General features: G+C 46.9%; 6 protein-coding genes across 6 annotated transcripts; 5 read left to right on the top strand and 1 right to left on the bottom strand.

Moving 5' to 3' along the window:
- Positions 1-106: 106 nt before the first annotated feature.
- N7518_007353 (uncharacterized protein) lies at positions 107-768 on the bottom strand (the record flags this gene model as incomplete). Its single annotated transcript, XM_057188280.1, has 3 exons — positions 107-295; positions 351-644; positions 703-768. The coding sequence occupies 3 exons, from the start codon at positions 766-768 to the stop codon at positions 107-109; spliced, it is 549 nt and encodes a 182-aa protein (XP_057039983.1).
- A 621-nt stretch (positions 769-1,389) lies between these two features.
- On the top strand, positions 1,390-2,260 carry N7518_007354 (NuoB/complex I 20 kDa subunit family protein; the record flags this gene model as incomplete). The annotated part of the gene is made up of 4 exons (XM_057188281.1): positions 1,390-1,432; positions 1,484-1,682; positions 1,752-2,107; positions 2,166-2,260. 4 exons carry the CDS (start codon positions 1,390-1,392, stop codon positions 2,258-2,260), a joined length of 693 nt encoding a protein of 230 aa, XP_057039984.1.
- A 2,980-nt stretch (positions 2,261-5,240) lies between these two features.
- Positions 5,241-7,194, top strand: N7518_007355 (uncharacterized protein; the record flags this gene model as incomplete). The annotated part of the gene is made up of 6 exons (XM_057188282.1): positions 5,241-5,434; positions 5,490-5,496; positions 5,552-5,712; positions 5,771-6,159; positions 6,220-6,708; positions 6,767-7,194. The coding sequence occupies 6 exons, from the start codon at positions 5,241-5,243 to the stop codon at positions 7,192-7,194; spliced, it is 1,668 nt and encodes a 555-aa protein (XP_057039985.1).
- A 2,050-nt stretch (positions 7,195-9,244) lies between these two features.
- Positions 9,245-9,430, top strand: N7518_007356 (uncharacterized protein; the record flags this gene model as incomplete). The annotated part of the gene is made up of 1 exon (XM_057188283.1): positions 9,245-9,430. One exon carries the CDS (start codon positions 9,245-9,247, stop codon positions 9,428-9,430), a length of 186 nt encoding a protein of 61 aa, XP_057039986.1.
- Positions 9,431-10,740: 1,310 nt separating this feature from the next.
- Positions 10,741-11,425, top strand: N7518_007357 (uncharacterized protein; the record flags this gene model as incomplete). Its single annotated transcript, XM_057188284.1, has 2 exons — positions 10,741-10,800; positions 10,877-11,425. The coding sequence occupies 2 exons, from the start codon at positions 10,741-10,743 to the stop codon at positions 11,423-11,425; spliced, it is 609 nt and encodes a 202-aa protein (XP_057039987.1).
- A 923-nt stretch (positions 11,426-12,348) lies between these two features.
- On the top strand, positions 12,349-12,933 carry N7518_007358 (DUF1761 domain-containing protein; the record flags this gene model as incomplete). Its single annotated transcript, XM_057188285.1, has 3 exons — positions 12,349-12,364; positions 12,429-12,733; positions 12,799-12,933. 3 exons carry the CDS (start codon positions 12,349-12,351, stop codon positions 12,931-12,933), a joined length of 456 nt encoding a protein of 151 aa, XP_057039988.1.
- Positions 12,934-13,034: the final 101 nt, after the last annotated feature.

The following is a 13,034-nucleotide window of genomic DNA, read 5'->3' on the forward strand; positions in this document are numbered from 1 at the left end:
ATCCGAACAGCCTGGTGAAATTGTTGCTGTTTGCACGAATGTAAGTTGGGAAGCCTGGTTGACCAAAGCCTTATCTGTATCCTCAAATCCGACATTCGTTCTCTCCCTACAGAGAAGTACCTGGAGCCCACGACTCCCCAATACGTTTAACATCCGCGACGAACTTTTTGTTAGAGATTGGCTGGCAAGCTGACAAAGAAGAAGCTGTATTCCCGGCAATCGGGACGTGATCGTCGGGGGAATAGAATGGATTCTGCAAAAGCTGGATATATGCGCTCTGTAATGCGCGGAATGCCTGTATGAAATAATTAGGGGGTGAAGCACTCGCCAGGCATAGAGGGAAAACACACCGGCTTGACATCAGAATCTCTCAAGCCATTAATCGCAGCGCCTGCTTGTTTTCCAGCGCTGGCCTCTTCCTGACCGAAAAAATCCACAATGATCAATAGTTTTACTCCCGTGGTCGTCAACCATCCATAGGCCGCAAGTCGTTCGTCAATTGCATGTAGTAGACCTAGATCCTGATCAATGGATGTTTGTTTGCAGCGGATGTCGAAGATGTCGAGGCAGGAGTTCAGTAAGAAGGAGAATTCGATCGTAGAATCCGAATACGGGGGAAACAGGGAAATGTGAAGAGGGTTATCCTGCAATCGAGTCAGTATGGACAGTTCCAGACGTGCAAGTTGGCAGAGTGATACGTACTGCCTTCCCAATCACGCCAATGCAGGCAATTTTGGGACCCGCCATTTCTGCGATAGCCCTTGACATGGCAATATATGAGGACTGCGCGCAGTCGCTTGAGCTCTTGTGGTTTAACTAGGGACTGATTCCCTTGTCTTGGGACTGTGATCAGGTGAGAGTTCTAATTTGGGAGGTATTAGCTCTCCATATCATGTCCACAATGCTCTGGAATTGAGCAGCCCTTTTAAGGGGCGATTACTTTGCAGTCAAAGTGTAGAAAGTAGTGGAGTGGTTGTCTCCAATCCCCCACGTACGTTGTATGGGGAAGACGGGTTCAGGCACCCAGGCAGCAAAATGAGCTCAGAGCCAATGACCAGACAGGCAATTGGATTTACGAGCAGCTCACCGCTTTTACCATACCAGGTTCCGTGATTGAAAAATACAGCCGATGGGCCAATGATCTGTGAGGTGATAGCTTACATCATCTCTCTCGAACCGCTGGTATACATCATGTTCTTCCACTGTGGAATCGGAACCTTTTTGGGGTTCTCCTTGTCTTGCAGTTACCCGGCCCGCCACCTCTGCCCTCTTGTAATTCGATATTGCTTGTCGTCACTGGCCGACGCTGCAACCATCTAATCTCTTCAAATCCCGGATCACGACCTCTCATTCTAGCTGTTCATCTCCACCGAAGAGACTTTTCTCAAGATGCTTCCGATGGCGAAGCCCGCCATCTCTGGCGCTCTGTGCGGTAGGACCTTCTTCACCTCATCGACAATGTCAATTCACTAACAGAAAACAGCTGCGCGACCCCGTTTTGTTGCCTCTCTCCCCCGTGCCCAACCTTTGGCGGCCCTCTCGACTTCGTCAACCAAATCAGCGACAGCGCTCGAGCGTCAACCATCAGCAGGCGCCCAGCAATTGACCGCGTCCGGCAAGGCTCGCCGAGAGGTGCCTTTGCCTAGTCAGGAGAAGAAGGAGGGTGCTATGCAATATGCCTTGTTCGTTTGCTCTCTATGGCTTTGATCTTGGATGCGCCTTGGAACTGCCGCTAACCCTATATCACCCAGGACCACCCTCGATCAGATTACCAATTGGGCTCGTCAAAGCTCTTTGTGGCCTATGACCTTCGGTCTTGCATGCTGCGCCGTGGAGATGATGCACCTTTCTACCCCCCGTTACGATCAAGATCGTCTTGGAATCATTTTCCGTGCTTCTCCTCGTCAGTCCGATGTTATGATTGTCGCCGGTACATTGACGAACAAGATGGCCCCTGCTCTCCGCCAGGTTTATGATCAAATGCCCGACCCCCGGTGGGTTATCAGCATGGGCAGTTGTGCCAACGGTGGTGGCTACTACCACTACAGTTACTCGGTCGTTCGAGGCTGTGACCGGGTTGTGCCGGTCGATATCTACGTGCCTGGATGTAAGCATTTCCTCTTCCCTTGCCCTTGTGCTGTTGAACTTGACTAATAAAAACCAAGGCCCACCTACTTCCGAGGCATTGATGTACGGTATCTTCCAGCTGCAGAAGAAGATGCGACACACCAGAATCACACGCATGTGGTACCGCCGTTAGTCTCTTAAAACTAATGATATGGTGGACTGTTTTTTGCCTCTTCGGTCATAGTGCATGGTAAACTTAAGTGACTCAACCTGACCGCCGTGGAGTTTTTATGTGTCTTTTTACTTTGTATATCAATACCAGGCTTTAAAGTTTGATATTTTGTTTTTACTCTCACTTTGATTGGTCTGTTCCCCCTTTTTCCTTGTCTGTCAGAATATCCATTCAAAAGAATTTAAATGAAGTCTCATATACTGGCTTTAATAAACTTACGTGTGTGGCTCTATGTATTGGATTTTAGGCGGTCGCGACTTTCCCGATTGGGTGCCGCTCAGGGTCTCGCCGAGCACCGATGACAGCACAAGGTGACTACCTACATATTAATGAACACCAAGGGTGTTTAGGAATGTTGGAATATTAACGGGAACTAGGAACTAGAGGCGCGCACAATGCTGAGATTAGTTACAAACAGCTCAAGAGTCCTTTTATACCCCAGTCGCATGGGTTTGTGGGCTTTCTGAACAAACCATGCAAATGAGGACATTACTCGCTTGTCTCGCTTACCCAGTATGGAAGGAACATTTCCTTCTGATTTGGGCAGGTACGATCACCGGTCCATCGTTCCTTCCGGGTTCTGGCCTGGCTTCTCCTTTCTTTCCTTCTCTGTGCTTAGACAACGCGTACTTTCCTTGAATGGGCACCTTCCTACTTTCTTGCTCTGTGACTCAATTGTACCTTCCAATGTTCAAGTACAACAAAGCACGTTGTTCTTTCCAAGGTAGAAGTTTACAGACGCCGTCAACTTTATCATCTTGTACCAGGAGAAGACATCAAGCAAAACTGGGTGAGGTATCCAAGGTTAGCCTTTATTTCACCAATAAAACCTCGCCTTTGCTTCTTATGACATTGACCCGTGACGAAAAAGGATGAGAAATTTGGAGGAAAAAAACCCTCTTCCATCTAAGGAATCTATAGTGTTTGGTCATCCCTGGTTAAGTCCTGTACAAGCGTTCATATACGCATAAGAAGAAGGACATCCAAAACACATTGGGATGTTCTTGTATATAACGTCCCTGATATCACCTTGGGCCAAATAGATCAACCTCGTCAATGATAGAGGCCGTATGAGCGGTCGACTATTCTTGCTGTGAAGCCAATCTGAATCTGGTATTAGATGAGCTTGTAGCAATAAAGTATGAGTTTGTAATGGAGGAATTACGAATAAGAACAATGAAACCCGGTAATTGGAAATAAGTCAACTGCTGCAGGTCAAGTAAAATGCGATGTTAGAGATATATATATGTAGTTAACTACATGTTCTTCACAAGAATATACCAAGGTCCACAGTATGGTTGTAGCATAGGTCATGATTTTGACATTATCCCGCAAAGCAATCTGAATTTAATTGTCTCGGTGCCCCAAGGGAATGCAATACAAGCGACAAATAGAGGGGGAAAACCGACGGAGAGGAGGACAGAAAAGAAGAGGGAATCGTATTTCTACTTAGTTAACAGGCTTCTAGCCTGACAACATTTCCAACATAGTATATCTTGACAACGCGTTAAATATGACTTTTCAAGAGGATTGAATCTCACTTCCTAAGTAGGTGCCGGCTTCAAGCCGAAACTGAAAGATCTAACCTGCCAAGGTTCCCAAGACTAGACTTCCAAATTAGGAAGTTAGTTAAAATTTTAACCTTAAAGCTTGATAGTAATATCTGCAGTTACTCAAATGCAAAGTGTTATCGAAAGGCCTCCGGATTTCGCTTGACGTTCCGCGAAGATAAACGTTATTTTTTTAGAAAGTTCTATCTAGCGTTCTAGCCAAGGCCCGAATGAGCTGATCTGCCGTCCGTGCATTTCATGAGGCATAAACTGTACTCCATACCAAGAAGAATGGAGGAGAGATAAGAACTTTGCGGTATTTTTTGACCCAGTGTTTGTTCACCGAAAGCAAAAAAGATGAAAACTGCCCTCAGATAGAGAAGCTCTTGGGTAGAACCGATCAGGTGTGTACTTGCTACATAATACATATTGGTACTTCCCACTATTTGCTCAAATAATATTCATCTACCCATTCAAAAAGCTAGTCGTCTCCGTAGTACTGTAGAAATCAAAACCTCAGACCAACTCCATCCTTTCTTGGGAATACTTGACCGAGACCGCTGTGTCATCCTGGCTTGGCCTGTTTATCATGATCAGAAACGCTTCTCAAGTTTGGTAATATCCATTAGTAAATACTTGTGGGGAAGATTACTAAAACCTACTGAGAATTTGTTATACAATCAGATTGCTTACAATATGTAATACACCTTTTATCTTCCAAAGTTCTAGGCAAATACCCACAGGGAAGAGGGGACCACTGATAAAGGATTGAGTGTGGACCAGACATGGAGTAACTACTCCGTATAGATCTGTCATTTAGTACTAGTAGGGAGCCCGAGTGTAACCGTGCCAAGTCTGCCAAGGATGCCAAGCGCACCGCCGACAGTGTTGGCGCATTTGGCCGGACCGCCCCTTCCAACCTTAGGTTTGTATAGGGCTTTTTAAGCGGACCCAGGAACACAGGGGACACATTCAGAAATATCAATGGGGGACACTATTCCTTGCGATCATGCATTTGATTCTGTGGAGAAACGTTTTGCGGGGGATAACTTGGAGAAAATAAGACACCAATAAGATCACCCGGGGACGCAAGGACGCAAAGGCCCCCAAAGTATATATTCGCACTCTGACTGCTTATGCCTCCACTCTGACCAAAAAGTTACGTGAGTGAAATACTGGCTCGTGGACCTGGCACCCCACAGCTAACTAACTATGTCCTAATCACTAAATCTCCAATATTAGTCTTTACTCGAAGAGGCGAAAGATAGCAGATCGCTTAAAGACTGTGCGTTGGACCCATTTAGTCCCCGCGCACCCCCCGCAACTGCTCCTGGAGTCTGGTCAATTCTCTTCATCTCTGTGTTGTGATTCTCAGTTCGGCCTACAGCAAGATGGGTCACCCCGATGAGATTAACACTATCGAGGCGCAGCCTGAGTACTTTGACAACTCGGGGGATTTCAAAGAAGGTGAACAGGATGAGCCAGTCAAGCTTCGCAGAGAGCTCAAGGCTCGTCACATTTCCATGATTGCCATCGGTGGTGCCATTGGTACTGGATTAGTTGTTGGTACTGGCAGCGCTTTAACGTGAGTTCTCTTTGGATACAGTTGTTTATGGAACACTACTGACTGAAAACTACAGCGCCGGAGTATGTTACATTCGCTTGCTTCATCTTTTGCCGTTGACTAACCATTCCTAATCAGCCTGGATCTTTGCTTATTGCATACTGCTTTATGGGTTACGTTGTCTGGACGGTCATGTGTGGACTGGGTGAAATGGCTGCTTGGCTACCATTGTCCTCCGGCTTCACTGGTTACGCTGGCCGTTTCTGTGACCCTGCTCTTGGATTTACCCTCGGATGGTGGTGAGTAAAACCCCCAAGCTACATACTACTATAAACCGGATATCTAACCATCTCCTAGCTACTACCTCAAATATATCATCCTACCACCTACGCAACTTACCGCCGCTGCTCTAGTCATTACCTATTGGCCGAGAACATCAGCGGAGAATGTCAACCCGGGTGTTTGGATTGCCATCTTCATGGTGGCAATCATTTTGATCAACTGCTTCGGCGTGAAGATTTTCGGCGAAATGGAGTTTTGGCTCTCATCGTTCAAGGTGATTGTCATTCTGGGAATCATTTTGTGCACTTTCATCTTCGCACTTGGTGGTGGTCCCGACCACGATAGGAGAGGTTTCCGATACTGGAATGAACCCGGTGCCTTCGCTACTAAATATACCGAGGGTTCCCTTGGAAAATTCCTCGCTTTTTGGTCGACAATGGTGCAGGCCACCTTTGCATTCCTCGGTATGGACATTCTGTGATTGAACTTTCCGCCTTTCGCATTCTAATTTTCCTTTTTGCTAGGTACCGAACTCATTGGTGTAACTGTCGGAGAGGCTCAGAACCCCCGGAAGACCATCCCCAAAGCTATCAAGCTCACCTTCTGGCGAATTATCGTGTTCTATATTCTCAGCGTGCTCTTCCTCGGTATGCTGGTCCCATACAACTCTCCAGACCTGGTCTTCGCTACCAAGGCCAAGAGCTCTGCTGCCGCCTCACCTTTCGTGGTGGCGATGAAGCAAGTCGCCGCTCTTCCTCACATCATCAACGGCTGTATCTTAGTGTTTGTGTTTTCTGCCGCCAACTCTGATCTGTACATTGCAACTCGGACTCTATACGGTCTTGCCCGTGAGAGGAAGGCCCCTCGAATCTTCGCTCGCACTAACCAAGCTGGTGTCCCAGTCTATGCCCTGGGGCTGTCGGCTTCTTTCTGCTTGCTCGCCTTTATGAGTGTTTCCAATGGCTCCAAGGAGGTATTCGGATACTTCACCGACATGGTGTCAATCTTCGGATGTATGTTCCCTCCCAAAATGGCTCGAAGTGTGTCCAGTATTCTGACCTACTCTCACAGTGTTGACATGGATCTCCCTCTTGATCACCCACATCTTCTTCATTCGCGCCCGACGTGCACAGGGCGTCGACGAGGCAACACTGGCCTACAAAGCTCCCCTGGGAATCACCGGTTCCAGCATTGCGCTCTTTTTCTCAGTCTTGGTGGCCTTCACTCGCAGTTTCGGTGTGTTTATCCACAACCCGGAAAAATACGGCAATTTCGACTACAAGACCTTTATCACTTCATATATCGGAATCCCCCTCTATGTCATGGCATTTGCTGGGTGGAAGATTTGGAAGAGGACTGAGTTTGTCAAGCCCCATAATGCCGATATCTGGACAGGCAAGGCCGAGATTGACCGCGAAGAGGCCGAATATGTGGCTATGATGGCCATTGAGAATCAAAACATGCCTAGATGGAAGAAAATTTACACAGCACTGGTTTGACGGCAAATCGGCTACCGAAAATGGCTACACTGGACGCCGATTTAAGCTTTTTATAGTTATACATTGCTAGAAAATAACATTTGACTGGCTTGAAATATCTTTTCTCTCTTCTACTTGAGCATCAGAATCATTTCTATGAGTTAATTCCCCTCATCGCGAGCCTTTCCGATATCGCATGGGCATCCGCTAGGCGCATTATCTGGCGGCGGGCAAAAGGGAATATCCCCAAGATACTCCTTTCCATAGGGAGCGAGGAAGTCTTACAGTCTGGAGTAAATACTAACTAGGCTATACTAATTGACTACATATTTTTCGCATATAAAGACAAAAAAAAATAGTCGTGCCCGGGATCGAACCGGGAATCTTCTCGGTGTGAGCGAGACGCCATGACCATTAGGCCACACGACTGGAGACGATAAGAAAGTCTATATTTTGGCAAAACGACAAGATTTGTAGATGACCATAAATGGATTTTTATATAGAGTACCGCTGAGCTAGCTAGTTATGTATACAATAATAGATTAACTAAAGTCACTTGTAGCAGCAGTTATAGCCAAGCCATCCCGGGTTTCGGCAGGAGTCCTAGAGGTTGGCGGTTTGTGGCAACGTTACATACGATTACGGAGTATAGACTTACACATGCCTAAGGATGCCTAGAGCATTTGAAGGCTGGAGGCCTAATATCCTTAAGAAGCCGATATCTACTTTTTCCGCTGGGTCGCAATTTATTTTGGACCAATGATAGATATTGAACCAGAACACACGCCGTCTTTCCTCCGCTTCTTCAACCACATACTCCGCATATGTCGACTCGCGATGCAACCCAAGCGTAGCTTTATTTTGCTATATTAGAACTCACCTTGCAGCTTTCAAATTTGTACATTTGTACATTTCATGCACTTGGTAACAACTAGTTCACTATGTACTCCGTAATCTGTCAATAATCTTCAATACTTCCTCCAGGTTGACAATGTATACTCTCATCGCTCCACCAAGCGGTACAAGCTTAAACCCTTCCGTCTCCCATTACTGGGACTGTCGACTCAAAGGACAACCCCCCAGAACCCCCAAATCCGACGATCCAGAAAAGAACATTCTGGCTTATCTCAAGCGTGTTGGTGACCGGCCTGCTTGTGGTGAAGATTTCCTACCTATTCTTGGTGCTAAAGCCGCGGGCAGTCTGCTTTCCCTTATTAGAACCCAAGTTACTGTCGCAGTTTGTATACTCCGTAGTTATTACTCCTATAGATCAACTCTAATAAATTATGCACTTTATGTTGTAGTTTATTATAGAATACAAACTATGGAAGATATAAGCTCGCAAGATATAGAAAGGCTTACACTTTCAGGGCGATAGGCACCAATTAGTACGAAGATAGAATGGATCAAGACAAAATATCATTCATATACAAAGACAAAAAAATAGTCGTGCCCGGGATCGAACCGGGAATCTTCTCGGTGTGAGCGAGACGCCATGACCATTAGGCCACACGACTGGAGACGATAATTAAAAGCTATCTTTACCATTATGAGAGAAAGCTACCCCAATTCCTATTTTTAGTAAAAATTGTATCTTTTTCCTCTGCTTCCCCTTTCCTTTCCTTCATATACTCATAAATAAAATCAAAGATTAATAATCAAGTCGTGTGGCCTAATGGTCATGGCGTCTCGCTCACACCGAGAAGATTCCCGGTTCGATCCCGGGCACGACTATTTTTTTGATCTAGCTAGTTGTTGCAGGAGTGTATTTTACTTTACGTTACATTAAGGAGAACCTACTCCGTAGTAAAAAGACTGGTCCATGGGTAGATAGGATGAATGGCATTTAGCATGAACCCATAACCCCTCGTCTGTCTTTTGGGAAGGACCTTTAGCGCGGTTTGATTAGTGTATTAGACCAACCAATGTGCCACGAGATTGAGATCCACTAGGATATCAGTGCAGTAGCGCGCTCCACAGGTTGGTAAGTCATCAGCGCGTGGCCTTTTTGAGCGCGTTTCTATAACATATAGAAACATTACCTACTAACCTACCTGCCTGCCTGCCCGCCATGCCTCCCAAGGGTACCAAGTGCAAGCTTGACGAACATATTGTGGAATCACCACAGCTCCAGCTACCTAGTGGGCTCGATATCGATAGCCCATCCGCGCTTTTCTCTCTATTTGTTAGCGACGATATCTTCGAATTCATTAGCCAGTCAACCAATGAATACGCCCGGCGAAGACAAGCAGAATGAACCGAATCTAACCCTGCCCGGGCCCGGACGGATACTACTATAGCAGATATCAAGGCCTTCTTTGGTATTCTAGTATATATGAGTCTTCACCAATCTCCACGTGTTGACCACTACTGGCGGCGGGATATTCAGAAAGGGCCAGTGCATCTTCCTCCTCTTTATATGACGCTGAAGCGCTTTGAGCAGATCAAGCGTTTTATACATATCTCTCGGCCAAACGGTCAGCAGCAGGCTCAACCACAGGATAAACTTTGGTGGTATAAGCTAGAACCTCTAGCTTCTTCATTCGAGAAACCCGCCCAGCAGTACTACCAGCCAGGGGTTCAATATCTCTATTGATGATGAGACTGAGGTTCGCTGTTTTGGCCGTACGAAGCATACTGTCAAGATGCCACTTGCTTTTCTACCACCTCCGCCACCATGTTTTCCGCAAATATATTATGTGCAGTCATCTGATGTGCGGTCATCTGATCTGCAACCACCTGATCTGCAACCGCCTGCTCTGCAACCACCTGCAGATGAGATTCCTGAGAAGACGTCGTTCCCACTACTTTTTTCTTTCTTGATGCAGCAATTGTTAATGCTCATCGCATTCAAAATGTCTATAAGCAGCAGCGACAGGCTAAGAAGAAGGGCCAAACAGATTTTCGCTACGGGCTATATCAAGAACTCTGTCAATTTGCAGCCGAATCGCCACAAACACAATCACGAGTCCGACCTCTACCAAACCAGCAAATTGAGGTTAAATATCACCGGCGAAGTATCCTAGATAGGCGAATGCCTTGTGTGTGGTGTCAGTTTAAGAGAGAGAAAGGCAAAAGGGGTGAACAAGCTCCACGATGGAGGTCTGGTTGTAGAGAGTATGGGATAGCGATATGTTTGAAAACACATTGTTGGGAGGAATTCCATAGCAACTAATTCTGGTTACCGAGATGTTAATGGCCTAACCAAGTATATATCTCGATATTCCAACCATATCTCTATAATCTGATTTTAGTATATCTCAGTGCAAGTAACTAGACTCAGCTTTCGTTGATCATAGAAAGTTGCAGCGTCGGTCAATTACTAATACAAGAATTTGTGGTGGTTCGGTAATAAAATAATCCGTGCCGGTGATCGTACCTCCTCCGGACTTACCTTGACGCACCGGCTCAATTTAAAGGCTTGCTACGGACTCTTGACGGATTTCAGGGATTTCAGTCAGTAAGTCAAATGACTCGGGGGCATAGAAAAAATTCTGGCTCTTACAACCTCGTGGCGTTAGTGTGTCAATGGGCTGATATTAAATCATAGGTCAGAGTCTTTTCACCATGACTCGCGGTTTCGTGAATGCCGCCAAGGCGACAAACAATGCCATCTCTATCAAGCAGGTCGGTCATATCGACAGAAATTAGGAGACCAACCTATACGGTCGTGCGCTAGGTGCTGATCCTCTTTGCGCTCTAGAAATACACAGTCCAGTCCGTCGGCGTCTGGGAGCGCATTCGTCGCCTTCTCGCTGTCGACCCCGAACGCTCCACCGGTATCCCCCTGAACGCTCAATTCCGTAATCCCACCCCGGGATCTTTGCCCCCTCTTGCCTACGATGACCCAGTCACCATCCCCGCGGGCGATATTGCCGACAACCCCTACTGGAAGCGGGACGTTCGGAGGAGCTACCCTCAGCTGAGCACTGTGCGCCAGGCCGACGCAGTTGGTCTGCTCACAGTTGGAAGCAAGGCCGCTCCCAAGGACGACGTTCTCAAGATCGGAGAGGCTGGAGCGCAGCAATTGGTTGCTGTCAAGGAGCAGGGCGAAGAAGGTGGCCTCGCGGCTCTCTTTGCGCAAGATAAGAAGAGCATTCAGAGCGTGTTGGGTGCCAACGGCTTGCCTCCCAGCCCTTGCAATATCAACACTGCCGCGAAGGCTTCACAATCTAAGTATGAGCTTGGTACAGAGAACGGCTACCCCGACAAGTATGCATTTCCAATTCTCCATTCTATCGCTCTAGGCTAATCAGTTACTACAGATATTCCTGCCGTGTCTTTGTTTGATTAGCCAGCACATTCTGCAAGGAAATACATTTTCATTTCGTTATCGTTTTCATGAGTTCCTAGCGGCCATTGCAAGTTCTGCAAGTAATAGCTATAAATAAATACCCGAGGTGCCCACTTTTTGTGTTATTGACAATGAGCACTGGTGGTTCATACACCCGAAGGCTCCGCAGGACTGTTAGGTAGTAGAAGAGGGTGGCTGTAGTCGGACTAGACCCAGCCTTTGTCCCCGCTCGGCTTGAAAGATCCCCGGATAACGCAATCGAGTCTTGGGATTAGATGAATTGAAATAGAAAGATGAAATTGAAATCGAGTCGAACGATCCGGATATCTAGATTTGGGTATTGTGCAATATGTTAATGTATTGCGAGCTTGCCAGCTTGCCAATCGCCCCTTGATCTACATGCATGTCCGGACCTGGCGATGGTACCTAGAAGGTGGATAAATCATACAGGAGCCCAGCATTGACGATATTTACTACCTAGTACTAGCCGGTTGAAGCTGGTTTCGAATTCCAAGTTCTTCTAGCAAGTTCAGTTAATTGAGGGATTCTAGACGGCGATCTATAGTGATGCACCCCAACACTCCGCAACGACGTCCAAGGATTCGCCTACAGCCATAGAACGGATTAATTAATTTCCCCACAAGGTAGCTCATCTGAACTTATGATCCATCGCCCTTGATTTCCTCTAGCGAAATCTTGGTTATAGCTAACCCCGTATGCGAGTTGACGTCATTGGCCCTCGGCATCCTACAGTTGCGTTGAATCATGACGACGTCACCTCCAAACCCTGGTTGCAGAAACGCCCTCTCTCAGTACTTAAAGTACTTTAACTCTTCTAATTCACTTGTCACTCTACATCCACCACTCATAACACATTCAAAATGACTACCCTGCACTGTGAGTTGATAACCTAATCATCCTCAGGACTGTACTCGGAAACTAACAACCTCTACCAATATAGATCTCCCTCCCGTGAAGCCCTCCGCCATTGCGCTGGGTACAATCTTCACCCACACTGCCTCCCTGGGCATCTTAGCCCCCGTCTTCGGTGACACCTACCACCGCGCTCAAGCCGCCAACTCCAAGGAGGAATTCATCAAGTCCAAGGAAGCTGCCGGCGCAGCTGCAGCCTGGGGAAGCTCCCTCGTTGGAAGTGCCGTACAGACCTACGGTGTGGCTGCACTGATCAATGCCACCGGCACACTGAGCTACAAGGGTGCTGCGTACCTTGGTTCCCTTATTTTCTTCGCAAGCTCCGCTCCAGGCGTACGTTCTCACTTCATCCTCCTTTATAACCCCAAGCAAGTTCTCTAACATATATATATACACAGATTGTGAGCCAGCTCTTCTCTGAGAAGCGACCCCTCGATACAGTCGCTGTCGGTGCGGTCTCGAGGGTGTTCGAGACTGTTGGACTCAGTTTGTTCCTTACCTGGTGGGGAACACGTACTCACCCATTCGAGTAAATGATAGGAAATTGTGAGATGACAGACCATGTAACAAACTGGCTGTGATCATATGTACTTGTCGAGCTTGCGCTTAACTAGTTAATGCATGTAAATGTACA

This window comes from Penicillium psychrosexuale (genome assembly GCF_028828465.1).
Source record: "Penicillium psychrosexuale strain IBT 29551 chromosome Unknown utg000004l, whole genome shotgun sequence".
Classification (NCBI taxonomy): domain Eukaryota; kingdom Fungi; phylum Ascomycota; class Eurotiomycetes; order Eurotiales; family Aspergillaceae; genus Penicillium; species Penicillium psychrosexuale.